Raw genomic sequence first — 14,353 nt, 5'->3', positions numbered from 1 at the left:
TCCCCCGTCCCCCAATAAAAAAACTGCTAATTTAATATGATTATCTTGATGTCTAAAGTCACTTCTGTTTGTTGTTCCCGTCTTTGACGCGAACAACAGTAAAGATGCTTCAAATAATGAAAACATACACATAATATATATTCATCATATAATGTTTGAAATATTTATTAATTTCCACGTTTCATGAATTATAGATTTTATAGATGTATATGTGTTTATAGCCATTATTTTGCAAATGTATGCCATCACTATGGAAGCAAAAACAATTTTTGAAAACATACAAGGATAAAAAAAAAGTAATCAAAACCTTTGAAAATTGGTGTTAAGAGTCAAGACTGTTCTGTAAACTCATCCATGTTTACGTGGTGAGAGGAAAATATCTGGTACGATATTTTCATACCAGATATTATATATATATATATACCAGATATTATATATATATATATATATATATATATATATATATATATATATATATATATATATATATACCAGGAGAAATACCAGGGCCTCAGGGAAGAACTGGAGAGGGCCTGGAAGGTGAAGACCACAGTGGTGCCTGTGGTCATCGGGGCAGTAACCCCCAAACTGGAGCAGTGGCTACAACAGATCCCAGGAACAACATCAGACATCTCAGTGCAGAAATGTGCAGTCCTTGGCACAGCCAAGATACTGCGCAGAACCCTCAAGCTCCCAGGCCTCTGGTAGAGGACCCGAGCTCAGAGGATAAGAACCACCCGCGGTGGGTGAGAAGGGAATTTTTTTTTTATATATATATAAAAGAGGGAACACTCAAATAACACATCCTAGATCTGAATGAATGAAATAAATATGAAATAAATATGAAAATAATTTCCACCTGTTGTCTATTCCATTTGCACAACAGCAGGTGATATTGATTGTCAATCAGTGTTGCTTTCTAAGTGGACAGTTTGATTTCACAGAAGTTTGATTTACTTGGAGTTATATTGTGTTGTTTGAGTGTTCCCTTTATTTTTTTGAGCAGTATATATTAATTTATTTCACTATTTACTGAATTGGGTCCATCTCACTCTATGGCACATTTCCCAGCATGCAGCTCGTGTGTCTGCGCTCCGGTCACGTGACGCCGCCTGTCAACAGGAGCGGAAGCTGCTGGGCAGGGAAGCAGCTGGAGGGAAGCAGCTGGATGTGGCCGAGCCATTATTTCCCATTTCTAAAAGTCTCTTTTTCACGGACTTCTCTGAGTGCCATGAGCGACAGGACAAGTTCCGCGTTTGACGTAAGACAAAGTTGAACTTCGCTAGCTTTAGCATTAGCTCAGTTTAAATGACAGACGCTAACGCTCTCAGTGCTAGCAGCAGTAGCCGGACGGATTTTGACTCCGAACCAGAATTTCTATTTCTTTTTTTTTCTCCACTTACTGCTGTCTGACCTACGACGCGACTCGGGTTAGAGGGGCTGTCACTCCGGGTTTTATTAGATACATAGCTCACATTTAGCCGCCGGTGTCCGTTTCGACGCAGGTTGAGAAAACAAACACATTGTCTCGCGCACCAGGCGTCTGGTTTTGGCTCTAACGTCGCAACTTCTTGTTCAGACAGCTTCCCCTCTCGACTGACCGAGCAGCGATGGCCGAGCGCTGCGGAGCCGGAGAATGAGCGCAAGCCTTCCAAGAGGATGCGACCGTCTTTCAGCGAGGACTGCCCAGCTTGACCTACCCACCAGCTGACGGCTACCGGGGAGAGTCAGCTCATCGAGCAGAGCGGTCCGGATAACTCCGCTGCAATGGCTGCTGTGAGCGGAGGAGACACGCTGGCGGCCGGGCCGGGAGGCGCGGCTCTGCCCGCTGTGTCTGCGGCCAACGCGTCCTCCAGCCCGGCCCCGGATACTCGGGGCTGCGAGAACGGCGCCCTGATGGCCTCCTTCGGGATCTTCCTGCAGGGCCTGCTGGCCGTGATGGCTTTCAGCACGCTCATGTGTGAGTATGATCCAAAACGCTGGTGGGTGTCGGATATCTGACACCGGGCTGCTGGAGGAAGCCGTCTTTGTCCAATCGCAGCACTGGATTAACCCCGTGCTGTATTGATCTCAGCATCCCCCTCTTCACTCTAACACTTCACCTCGCTCATGGTTCCTGTGTAAACGTTCATTTTCTTCATTTATTTTGCTACAAATCTGCCGAGCCAGCCAAGAAAAGTGGACATTCTTGTTATAATCAAGAACATGACTTTTGGAAAGGGGTTGTCTTGAGTAAATAGTGACTTGCAAAAAATATGCACCTTCTCACGTCCTAGATTTTGTCAATGACCTTGAATTTTTGTGCATTTCACTGGGAGGTTATGTGGTCGACCAACTCCAAGTAGTGCATAATTGTAAAGTGGAAGGAAAATGCAACATTAAGACAACATTACTTGTGAGGGTGACATGTGCAGTGTTATACATCTGCAAAACATGTTGCTGCATGTATGCCAAAAAAAAAAGTTAAACGTCAGTCTCATGTGACCAAATTGTGACAAAACATAAAGTAATTTAATTACAGTTTTCTTTACATTCAGTGAAGTGTTTCCTTTTTGTCAGCGCTTTAAATCATGAGTAATATCAAGTGGAATTACCATATCTTCATAGTGCAGTACCACCCATAATACACATTACAGTTCCTCTGCTATTTTTTTGTGCCAGATTTGTTCTGAAATCTGGCACAAATTGGTTGTTTCAGAAACTCATTGCTAAAAACTGTTTCTTCATGAATTGGAGAGATGTTACATCTGGATATTGTAGATGCCCTTCGCTGTTTCCAACTCTACGCACTCTGATGTTTTAGCATAAATTCTTAAACTTCAGACTGGAAGAAATACAATCTGTTAAGTTCACCAACAAGTTAAGTTTTTTTTTTCTTCTTCTTTTTGTAGTTTTTTGTTTTTCAGTTTTGTGCATGAGGAGAAGTTTAGACTTCTGCTTGCGGTCGCAACACACCCAGCTGCACATTGCAGGGTGTGTTTGGTCTGAAGTCAGTGTTGACGTCACAAATCGAGGTCATCGTTTGCAGCTTCTTCACACTAAAAAGACACTATTAATTTTCAAAACCCTTTTTTGAGATTGCTACTTTGTGATTTACAATTTTGTTGTTTTGTTTTTTTTTTTTTACTATTAGTCCTCAGAGACAAACAAAACAGCTCTGCAAAACAAGTGGCTATTGTGAGGCGCTTGACTTGTGTTGGATGTCTCGTTGCTATTGGTAGCAAGCCTGTTCGCACCCCCCTCCTCATTTGCCTTAAAACATTATAATCTTGTTTTGTCTCTAGATCAGCTGCTGTTTATTCTACTGTCAGTTATCACGGGGCATTGTATAATTATTTTTTTGTTTGCTTAAATCTTTTTATGGATTTCAGGAACCAGTCTGTTCTCTTTTTTTGATTTGATAGGCAAAAGCGTAAAAGCTGAAAACTATCTGTGTGGCCCTCTGTTCTTTACAGTAAAACGCTTCAGGGAGCCCAAACACGAAAGGAGACCCTGGAAGATTTGGTGAGTCAAGTGAGCTGATTAACGCTAATGTTTTTTTTGTGAACCTTGGAACTAACTCAGCGCTCTGGATTCAGGTTCCTGGACACCTCAAAGCAAGCAATTGGGATGCTCTTCATCCACTTTGCTAACGTGTATTTGTCAGACCTTACGGAGGAGGATCCCTGCTCGCTGTGGGTATTTTCCTGGCAACGCATCGCCAAAGAATGTTGAGATTTTTTTATTTTCATTTCTCTATCTCTGCAAGAAGGTTACAACAGGTTTCTCCTTTGTCTTCTTTTCCAGATACCTCATTAACTTCTTGTTGGATGCCTCTCTGGGCATGTTGCTCATATATGCAGGTGTGAAGGCTGTCAGCGCTGTTGTTGAATGGAGGCAGTGGGATTCTCTGCGTTTTGGAGAATACGGTGAGGCCAACATGTCTGTGTTTCTCAGTCTGTCAGAGTAGAGGGCTCTGTCTATGCCTCTTACGTCCACTAGAGGGCAGTAGACACTTACGTTCTCAAACTATGCATCAGAAAGTGAAGGCTGACTTGTCTCACGTAATTTTTTAATTAAATATGAATAAAATGCCTTTTTTAGTCTTTTAATTTTGTTATGGTTTGCATTCTTATCTGTGCAGGAGAGCCAGTGCAGTGCACTGCATGGTTGGGCCAATGCATCCTGTACATCCTCATCGTGATGTTCGAGAAAGTTCTGATGATGCTGGTCCTACTTATCCCCCAGTGGAAGAAGGTAAAAAAATAAAAAAATAATAATACCTTTTATTTTTTCCACACATTTTTCTACATGTTAGGGTCATGTTTTTACAAGACAACAACAAACTTAAATTTTATTTCATTGTGATTTTTGTGATTTACCAACACAAGGCAGTGAATTATTGTGTATTAGTAAGAAAAGGATTCATTTTCTTTTTACGTGTAGGTGTCAGGACATACCATTTCTTCTCCCACTTTTTAGTTTGATTCCTCTAAATAATTTCCAGTACAAACAATTGTCTTCAGAAATCATTTGAATCTGTCCTGTTTAAAGAGGAAGAAAGCCCTGTTAACAGTTTGACATTAACCATGTTGGAGATGCAGCGAGATGGTTCTATGCAGCGTTATGACCATGTGTTTTATTGTGTGCTTGCGTCCCAGCTGGCTCTCCTTAATCCCATAAAGAATCCTGACCTGGAGCTGGCCATTGTCATGCTCATCGTTCCATTCTTCGTCAATGTAAGTCCGCTGATGCTTGTAAGTCATACAGCCTCAGTTGCTTCATGCAGGTAACACTTTGTTGTTGGGTGCATTGTTTGGTTTAGGCCCTCATGTTTTGGGTGGTTGACAATTTCCTAATGAAGAAGCACAGGACAAAAGCAAAGCTTGAGGAGAGGGAAGAGGACTCGCGTGGGAACAACAAAGTTCGCTACAGACGAGCACTTTCTCACGATGACTCAGAATCAGAGGTAAGACTGAAATGGGAAGTTATAACTAACCTCTCAACAAAAAGTACCTTTCCTTTTCAATTTACAAGAAATCTTGTTTAGTCCCTGCAGATTACAGACAGGTCTTTATAGATTTAGTGTGGCTAACTGTGCCATCATGTCTTGAGTTTGGATCGTGCCTTGTAAGAACTTCAGATTTTGCATGTGATTTGTTCTTAAAAAGAGAAATTCCGCTCTCCTTTTTCACTTCATCGTAAAACAGTTTCAGTTCAGAAAGCAGCACTCGCCTGGAGCAGCACAAACAAAACCCAGCTTCGTGTGTTTTTTTTTTTTTTCCACTTCCTTGCCTCTGTGCTGCTGCTGCTGCTGTTGGAGCAAGACTTTGAGTGCAAACGTGGGGGGTGGGATCATGGGCCGTGCTGGCACAGATGTGCTCTGAGGGAAGCTGTGCTCTGTCTGCACTGTGAGGGCCAGTGGCGCAATGGATAACGCGTCTGACTACGGATCAGAAGATTCTAGGTTTGACTCCTGGCTGGCTCGATTCTTTTCCTTGTTTCTATTTTTAGTAATTTAAGCCTTAATCTATACAGATGTAAAACATCTTTACCTTATAAACATTCTGTTAAAATGTAAAGGTTGTAAGGCCAAATTACTTTGATCACTGAGTTGTGGTATTTGAAAGGAAATTTCAAGTACTTGAATATTCAAAATCTCCTTTGTTTCTGTATTTAGTCCAGCCTGCCCCCAACTTTGCTAACAGAGAGAAAGAGTGGGATGCTACACACTCAGTGAGTGATTTAGAAAGTTATTACTCACTTCCAGAAAGCCATTCTTCGCCTGTGTTTTGTTCTAGACTAGGTGGAGGTGCAGTTGCTCTCAACGGGCCAGTGGCGCAATGGATAACGCGTCTGACTACGGATCAGAAGATTCTAGGTTCGACTCCTGGCTGGCTCGGTTCTTTTCCTTTTTCCACCAACTTATTCAGGTGGATTGTTGCAAAATGTGCTTCTGAATATGAACATCTAAAAAGACCCCATATCTTTATTGTTGAACCATGTTCAAGTAGCTCTTTGATGGAATGGAGTAGAAATGTTCTTTATTTCCCAATGTGGGGAAATTCACTTATTTCATTTGGGTCTTAACTACCTATAAAACTTGCCCAAGTGTGTGAAATAAAGCAACCAGTTGTTTCTTGGCAATAAGTTCATGTTTTTTGGTGTTTGGAAAAATGAGTAGTTTCAAAAATCTCCTGATTGTTTAGTTACCTAGCAACCTCAGCCAAGCCTTTCCCCTCACATAGAAACCCCTACCCCGTTACCTAGCAACCCAAGGAGCGCTCCAGTATGTTAGGTCAGCTGGATACAGCCTATATTTAGGCCTTTGGAAAAAAAAGACTATTTGATTTATAAGCTTATTTATAAGTTTATTGCCTCTTACAAAGATTTAGTGGTCAAGTATTACAGGATTAGTCAGTGTATATATATATATATATATATATATATATATATATATATATATATATATATATATATATATATATATATATATATATATATATATATATATATGTGTGTGTGTATGTATGTACACTTCATGATCTCAAAGGGAAATTAAATGTTCTTATGACTCATATTATTCTAGGCTCTTAGGACTTGATGTAGACAGTGATGCTTATAGGCAGGAAGGATCTCCTGTAGCAGTCTGTATTACAGCAAATTTGAAGAGGCCTCTGACTGAAGACACTCTGTTTTTCTATGACGATCTCAAGAGAAGGACACTCAGGATTGTTCATAATATTCTCGATTTTTACATAAAATCAAATAAAGTGATTTTAATCACCGGATCCGTCTCCAGAACAGAACCAGCGCTTCTGTATCAAGGACTTCCTCAAGAAGGCCCTTGTTGTAGACGTTGAAGACTTTGGTAGTTTTTCTGTCCGAATAGTAAACTACGGTTATTTAGTCTCTATTAGGTGTGTTTGGGTTAGGTTGTGTCATGTTTTCTCTGAATGCTTTCTACAAGTTATAACCTGACTCTGCCACTTGGGGGTATGTCTGAAGAAATAAATCCAACTCATTTACACATCTATCGTTTCTGTTGTTGGAACAAGTTCATCAGACTAAAACTAGATAACGAAAACAAACTAGACAGCAGCACTGTTGTTTATTTTACCTTTGGTGCTTTTGTTCTTAGTTTTTCTCTGTTCCTTATTTGTGATTAAAAATTAGCTGTCAGCTCCTCTCAGCTTGGTGAAATTAATGACCAGTGACCTTTTGACCCATGTCCAAAGACTAGACCCGGGGTCAGCAACCTCTCCAAAGCCAAGAGACATTTTTGCCTTGAATCCAGATAAACAAAATGTTTTTAGAGCTTTAAAACCTACATGAGACAAAATGAGCGAAAAAAAATTCTTCTGTTCTTTATTTTAAAATCAAAATTTTACAATAAAGTTTTGATTTTTAGGTTTAATGCATATTCTTTGCATAAACCATACCAAAAAAGCATGTAGTTTGTAACACAAAAACAAAACACCACAAGCATCATCCCTGTGAAACTGTTATTCATATATTGCATGGAAAAACTAAAGAAGCTAGAACTTTTTTTTTTTTTTTTTATTTACCTTCACATTTTTAAATATTACTTGATTCCTTTGGACAAACTTATCAAAAGCCACATTCTAAGGATCTAAAAGCAGCTCCGGCATTAGCATTGTGAAAAACTGATCTGGTTACGATCTAGTGACTTTCTAATGGAGCGTTCACACCAAATGCGTTTTGAGCACCAGGCGCGTCGAGTTTACATTCAGTGTCTATGTGGAGGCGCATCGACACTGAATAGGTCGGCAGCGGAAAACAACAGCCAGAGCGATTCTGACGCGTCTGACACGCCTCCACATAGACTTTGAATGTAAACCAGACGCCACTATTGATCAATACACATTTTCAGATTTGAAGTTGTGTTCAAACTTGTCCCACCCACCTTTTCTTGATGTTCCTCAGATCCTCTTCTCAGCAGACGATGAGATGGACGAGTCGGATGAAGACGACGTCCGTCGACTCACCGGTCTGAAGACGGTGAAGAAGAAAAAGCTTCGAATGGGGATTCCCGTTTGATGATCTCGGCCGCCTTCACGTCTAAAAACTGCTCTCTTCTCCTCAAGTCCACCTTCATTCCTGTACCTCCACAAACTACTTGGAGTTTCCTTCCCTGATCATTCCCAGATCATTGGTACGGAAAAAAATAACGTTTTTGACCCGTGACGCCGAAATACACCTTTTTTTTTTTTTTTTTTGCAGATTTACCTTTGGATAATTGCTGCATGTCGACTTTGCACTTTGAGAGAACTGTTGTGTTTGTAGACGGTTCAGAGAAAGACGAACCCATCCCAGAACAAAGTGCTAATATTTGCATAATGGGCAACACTAAATTCCTAACTGAACTTGTGCGTCTCGGATCATTTCAGGTGGTGGCCTCAAGAGACAGATATGCAAACTAACCCATCTGAGGCACCATTTGCATTTCCTTCCTTAACGTGTTCCCTACATATTTGAAGCTCTGATGCGACCTTCACTTCAGCTTCGTCCTTTTGTGTCGAAGCGCCATCATGGCCTGCCGTGTATAAACAATACAGGTGTGGACATTCTTCCTCCCTTACAGCACAGTAACAAACTTAATCACTGTACATCTTCCGTGGGATCTTACTTTTGTCGAAGGGAGTTTGATGATTCACGGAGTTTAACAGACTCCATGAATCGTGAAGTTTTCTAGTGTCAACTCAAGTCTGCCAGACATTCAGTGAAGCACTCTCATTTGTTTGGATTTGCTACGAGTTTTGTTCCTTTGCGTTTTCGGATGTTTGTTTGTCTTTGGTTTAACTTTTCGATTTGCATTTTCTTGGGCCAAAAACATGACTCTGCTTGCCTCCAAAGTGTGTTTCGTTCCTGCAGAGAGACTTTATAAAGGAGATACGTTTTTTTTTTGTTTTTTTTTGCACATGTTCATAACTTCTTGTTTGTTTTTCCCTTATCTTTGTTTTGTCCTTTGGTGTGTGGAGTTTGTTAGTACGGACTGCAGGTCAGTTCCCTCCTTTACCCGTTTCTGACCCGCGCCCTTTGTCCCTTCCATAACGTATTACACCCACATACTTAAGCGGTTGGCACATCAAGTAGGGTTTGATTTATTTATCTTTTGTCTGTTTTGTGGTTGTCAGGTTTTTTTTTTTTTAAGATGTGGAGTTTATTGAGACGGTTTCATATTTTTGTTAGGGTTATATTATGTCAGGATTGCATTTGAGTTCCTCTTTTCTTTTGATGTTGTTCATTCTGATCTTTGTTTGGGCAAATTGACAGCATGAGGATGGGGGGAGAAAAAGAGTGACTATAGGGGAAACATTATAACTTTATTCTGAATTCCTTTTCTTGTGTCTTTCCGTCCATCTGTCTTCTCATCAATCTGTGCTTTCTCTCGTTTCTGCCAAAGCCAAATTTTGGACTTGATGTGTTTAAATGGATTGAATTCTGGAAATTTGAGCCTGTATTTTTCTGTTGGAAAAACATGTAGAAACTCTGAACTAAGAGCAGCCTTCTCTCATTTCCTATGTATTGAAGTAACCATATTTTCTCATATTGGGCTAAAGATATAAAGCAGAAAATTACTTAAAATCATCTGTTGCAAAAGCGGATACAAAGCATTAATGGCAACATTCCTTCTCTTTTTTTGGGCACAAAACTGCACAAGTACGAAATGACGAAGGAGGCGAAGTGACCTGCACCTGTCAGTATTTTTTAATTTTTTTATCTTTTGCCTGCAAACGGAGCTTCAGATCTTCAAGCATGAAGCAGCACCTGGCGAGCTCTGATGTTCAGAATGTGACTTACTCTGACCTCTAAACTGTAAATGATGAGTGTGGACCAGACAGCTGAGAGAAAGGTGTGTAGGTGTGTGTGTGTGTGTGTGTGTGTGTGTGTGTGTGTGTGTGTGTGTGTGTGTGTGTGTGTGTGTGTGTGTGTGTGTGTGTGTGTGTGTGTGGTGTGTGTGTGTGTGTGTGTGTGTGTGTGTATCCAAATATACTTACAGCTTCTAGCGTGCGATGAAATGACCTCTGGTTCTCATTAACAGTAAACTAAGTTGCATAAACTGTGAAGACTTATTTGCTTGTTGTGTTTTCATTCATTTTCAACATTTTTTAAGTGGAAAATTTGAAGGCAGAAGCCCCTTTGCAGCAGCTCTTCTCATCGGCGACATTTAATATAGGCGGCAAATTTAGTTATTCTTCTATTTTAAGACATTGGTCTTTTTTATTTTATGTTAATGTTTTTATGTTTGATAACCAAAAAGCACTTTGCTGTCTACTTGCATCTTCCCAGCCTTTTCCAAATATTAACTGAGAAGAACACGGTTATTTGTAACTTAAAGACACTGTAAACGGGAATTAAAGGGACGTGTTACCACTAACTATAGAGTGTTGACAGGGGTTTAGAGTCTCCACTAACTATAAAGCTAAATATATTTGGTGTTTCCATATTGGATTTCACTACTTTAAGTATTTATTCCCTCAGGTTTTCAATGAGATTCGTACCATTTGGGATTTTCTCTCCCCCCAGTGCGGATCCAAGCTATCCAATCATAAAAGATATAAAGATGTGGGTCATCAGCATACATGTTGAAAGATGTAGCTTTGGGTATTATGTGTGATCTGCTGATTTTACGTTTTTATCCAAACAAAAGTACAATTAAGGAGAGATCTCATCTTTTAGGTCCTACGTAAATAAACTAAATTTCATCATTACTTATGCTTAAATATAAGTGATGATTTCAAAGTAGTTGAGGAGAAAAAAGCTGAGCTCTTCATTTAATCCAGAACTACTGTGCGATGTATCACCACATTCCTAAAAAAATAAATAAAAGGCCTGTCATATTTTAAATTTTTTTTTTGCTAAAAATTATTTTTGTAAACAAAGCAAAAATATGTATCACTGAAAAATGATTGAGGCCAAAAAAAAAGAAAGAAATGTCACTTTTGGCCCAAAAAAAAACAAAAACATGAGTTAGGCCATTATTTTAGGAAGGTGACGATGTGGAAGTGTGTGCTCATTTTCTGTTCTGTTACAGTGCCGCATCAAGTGTGCGACTTAAAAAAAGCAGTGAGTCAGTTTGCCCACCAATCGTATGGGCGACACCTCTACAACTTAAAACACTGACGAGAGTAATGACTAATATTATTTTAGCTGTTTTCTTTCTCCTCTTTAAGCTTCGGCTCACACAATCATTTCACACAGCAAAACCTGTTTCAGAAGCACAAATAACGTTTGTAAAGCTGTATGAGTGCAATCCGAGAGCCGGGGAAGTTTTGTCCTTAAGACTATTCAATAGTTAAGCTCCTGTGTTAACGTGTTTTCCCAAAAGCTCCCACACCCAAAACGGAATCAACCGTGGATTAGATCAAGTTGTGGGAATCCCTGCCTCTGAAGCAAGGAGGTGATCCCGGACGGACAATCCTCTTTCCGTTCCTGTGGAGTCTTGAATACTCAGCTGTCGTCCTGTGAGCCTTTTGGGAGACCCGTTCCAGCTGCACCGTCCGTCACGTCACTCCTAATAATACACACTGACAACAATGTTTGGAGGGTCTGCCTGGCTCACGGGTTGAGGACCGTCCGGGACTATATATAATGTCAGGCTTCCTAGCAGAGAAGTAACACACACACAGCAAAACAACAATCAGCTCATCAGGACAAACTCTTGAAGCAGTAATAAGCATGTCACAGGTAGGTTATATCAGATGTTTTTTGGGTTGTTTTTTTTTGCAGGCTCTTGCTTCCCTACAGAATTTAACATCTTGCTGTTGAACCATTTAGTCAGGCGAGGTGAAAAAGAAGAAGCGGCCACCGATGAAGGTGGAGGACTTGAAAGGAGCTCGCAGTAAACTGGGCCTGAAGGGCGAGGTCAAAAGTAAGACCTATGAGGTCATGGTGGAGTGTGGTAAGTACCGTCTCTCAATAACGTAGTTTCACTCTGACACTGAAACATCAAGAAATGTGTGCAGTCTTTTAAAAAACAAAAATAAATAAATAAATAAAAAGGCTATTCCTCTCTTATACAAGCACTTGGTCCAAGACATAAGATGTTTGTTTTGTTTTTGCCTGTGGAGCTTAAAGATCGAGTCAAGGCAGTGAGAAATAAGCAGTATGAAACATTAGCTTGCAAAAGTGGAAATCTGTAGGTACATTAATTATTTGTGTTCGCATTACTGTCGTTAAATTGAGAATATCCATATACATTTATCAGAACAAACATAATGAAAAAAAAAAGTAGTTCCCTGACCGGGAATCGAACCCGGGCCGCGGCGGTGAGAGCGCCGAATCCTAACCACTAGACCACCAGGGATGGTATGGGAACAGAGGAACACCGCGTTCATTTTGACTTTCTGAAGCTGCGTCAGTGCTGAACTGCTGCGTTCAGGTTCTTGTGTCTGATAATGTCTCTCATCTTGTGTTCAGAGCGTGTAGGGAAGGTGGCTCCATCTGTCTTCAGTGGCGTGAGGACGGGCACAGAGACGGTTCTCTCCCAGCCTGCTGCTCCCAAGGATCCTTCAGCCAGTGTGTTCGGCAAATAGTCATAAAAAATGAAAACATTGTCGCTTTCATAGGCCTTAACTGGACGGTGGTAAATGTGAAGTGTGTGTCTGTGAGGGGGGCGGATAGGCCAGCTTTGCTCTGATATTGTATTTTGATATGAATGTTTGTTATTTTTGTGCTTTTATTTTTGTATTTGCCCATCTGTTTGAATAAATATTATTTGCAATATATTTGTTACTGGTATGTCCACTTGCAAAATTTTCTCCAAATTTGAAATAACCATCTTACTTGAACAACGCAACTGAACAGACACAGTTTGTTTTGAACCAATATAAATGCAAAAAGTGGGTAAAACCAATTATGCTTGTTTTGTTTTGTTTTATTTTTGCACATAGGTGTCCATTTATCAGCCGGACAATGCTGTCAGAAACTTCATATTCTCTGCATGTTGAGCAAACAAAGGTTTAAGTATCTTATCGCCCAAGCAGTCTGCTCTGACTGGACTCTGGCTTCCTTTTGTAGGTTCTGGTTCCTTTTAAGGACAGAGAGTTGTTCTTGAAGGCCAAAGAGGGCAGATTTGATAAGTTGCGGGGTGGGGCAGAAACACCTTAACAGTCTCCCCTGGTGTTTATATGACAGCGGAGAGGTCTGTGCTGGAGCAGATTGACCAACCTCATGATGAGGCAAGCAGAAGAAGGGTGATATTCTAAAACTGGACTTTTCAGCAGGGGCATAACTTCAGGGGCACGGTGGGCCCCTGGGCCGGACCGAGGGGGCTAATCTTGACGGGAGGCAGAATATGATTTCAGGGATCCAAGGTTTCATTTGGCTCCATGGTGTATGTAGGATCATATAGCATGATATCCCAGTCATTGTTGACTCATAGTTGCCAAAAACTTTAAAGACCGACTACTTTAAGTGACATAGAGAGTGTAAAATGTTGAATCAAATGTTGTGCTACTGTTTATTTTCATTCTTACATTAAACTTTATGACGCACACAATTACAAGTGCATCCTCCATATTGTCTCCAAGTGTATTCTGGGTAAAGCTTGTCACCAGCTGTCTACGTTATCATCAGTCACTTGGTAACAGATGGCAAACCAGCCAGAGCGTTTTTACAGACTAAGTTAACAAGAGTGGAGCTCCATGGAGCGGCCAAGTGAAAAGGGTGACTTTAGATAGCAAACTAGTTTGCCAGGCACACTTTGACTCCGTAGCATTAGCCAAAAGAGTCGATAATGTCTGTTTTTTGCTTCAAGTGGGCCTATCTGAGGTAATGCTGCCGTAAGTGGGAGTGTTGGGTGGATGGTGGACTGAGCCCGCTCCGGAGCAGAAAGGCCCTTTTTGTTTCAACGCTGCCAATTGGCAGGGAACATTTCCCCCTAAAGCAACCTCGCACTTAGCCTCAGGACTTGAATGTGCAGCAGCGTCGAGATACCTAGTGATGAAGGGGAACACACCAGTGTATTCATTCATTTATTTTATTTTATTTTTTCTTTTTAGTTTCATTTTTGCTTCAGTCGTAAAGCCCCCGCAATAACATGGCATAATAATAATAATAATAATAATCTGCTGGGTTATATGGATGAGTTCCCCAAATTCACCGCTTTGTGAATTTGGGAAACTGGTGTCAACAGGGCCGCATCGTGCCATGCAACTGACTCACCAGATGAAAAACAGAGCACTTTGCCAGTTCAAACACACATACAGCTCACAGAAAACCAGAGCTCCAACGTCACACAGAGCTTGCTTTGCACCTATGGCGAGAAAACAGTTTCGTTATGTGTTCAGGCGTGCAGGAAGCACAGCGATACTCAAAGTCTGAAGTGCTCATTTGCACAGAGTGATGA

General features: G+C 40.7%; 1 protein-coding gene and 3 non-coding genes across 7 annotated transcripts; 3 read left to right on the top strand and 1 right to left on the bottom strand.

Annotated features, from left to right (window-relative positions):
* The first annotated feature begins 1,120 nt into the window (after positions 1–1,120).
* LOC129358351 (store-operated calcium entry regulator STIMATE-like) lies at positions 1,121–12,731 on the top strand. Of its 4 annotated transcripts, XM_055027337.1 has the most exons (11): positions 1,127–1,261; positions 1,580–1,960; positions 3,456–3,504; positions 3,579–3,674; positions 3,787–3,908; positions 4,124–4,236; positions 4,641–4,718; positions 4,805–4,948; positions 7,927–8,034; positions 11,782–11,905; positions 12,424–12,731. In XM_055027337.1, the coding sequence occupies exons 2-11, from the start codon at positions 1,768–1,770 to the stop codon at positions 12,537–12,539; spliced, it is 1,143 nt and encodes a 380-aa protein (XP_054883312.1). In that variant the 5' UTR covers positions 1,127–1,261; positions 1,580–1,767; the 3' UTR covers positions 12,540–12,731. The 4 variants fall into 4 exon arrangements, with proteins under 4 accessions (XP_054883310.1, XP_054883309.1, XP_054883312.1 ...); XM_055027335.1 differs by lacking the exons at positions 11,782–11,905; positions 12,424–12,731 and having other exon boundaries at positions 1,121–1,261; positions 3,405–3,504; positions 7,927–8,049; XM_055027334.1 differs by lacking the exons at positions 11,782–11,905; positions 12,424–12,731 and having other exon boundaries at positions 1,121–1,261; positions 1,584–1,960; positions 3,405–3,504; positions 7,927–8,040.
* trnar-acg (transfer RNA arginine (anticodon ACG)) lies at positions 5,395–5,467 on the top strand. The gene has a single exon. It is a non-coding gene; the product is annotated as a tRNA-Arg (tRNA).
* trnar-acg (transfer RNA arginine (anticodon ACG)) lies at positions 5,809–5,881 on the top strand. Its single transcript has one exon. It is a non-coding gene; the product is annotated as a tRNA-Arg (tRNA).
* On the bottom strand, positions 12,239–12,310 carry trnae-cuc (transfer RNA glutamic acid (anticodon CUC)). Its single transcript has one exon. It is a non-coding gene; the product is annotated as a tRNA-Glu (tRNA).
* Positions 12,732–14,353: the final 1,622 nt, after the last annotated feature.

The sequence above is a fragment of the Poeciliopsis prolifica genome, unplaced genomic scaffold, assembly GCF_027474105.1.
Source record: "Poeciliopsis prolifica strain line A6 unplaced genomic scaffold, Auburn_PproV2 SCAFFOLD003, whole genome shotgun sequence".
NCBI classification, from domain to species: domain Eukaryota; kingdom Metazoa; phylum Chordata; class Actinopteri; order Cyprinodontiformes; family Poeciliidae; genus Poeciliopsis; species Poeciliopsis prolifica.
Note: the sequence above shows the minus strand (reverse complement) of the source record. Positions and strands in the feature narration are given on the sequence as shown.

Excerpts from the sequence above, each read along its gene's own strand:
- LOC129358351 (XM_055027337.1), top strand. The coding sequence starts at position 1,768 with ATGGCTGCTGTGAGCGGAGGAGACACGCTGGCGGCCGGGCCGGGAGGC. Across the intron at positions 3,675-3,786 it reads GAGGAGGATCCCTGCTCGCT|ATACCTCATTAACTTCTTGT; the intron begins GTGGGTATTTTC and ends CTTCTTTTCCAG. Across the intron at positions 4,949-7,926 it reads ACGATGACTCAGAATCAGAG|ATCCTCTTCTCAGCAGACGA; the intron begins GTAAGACTGAAA and ends GATGTTCCTCAG.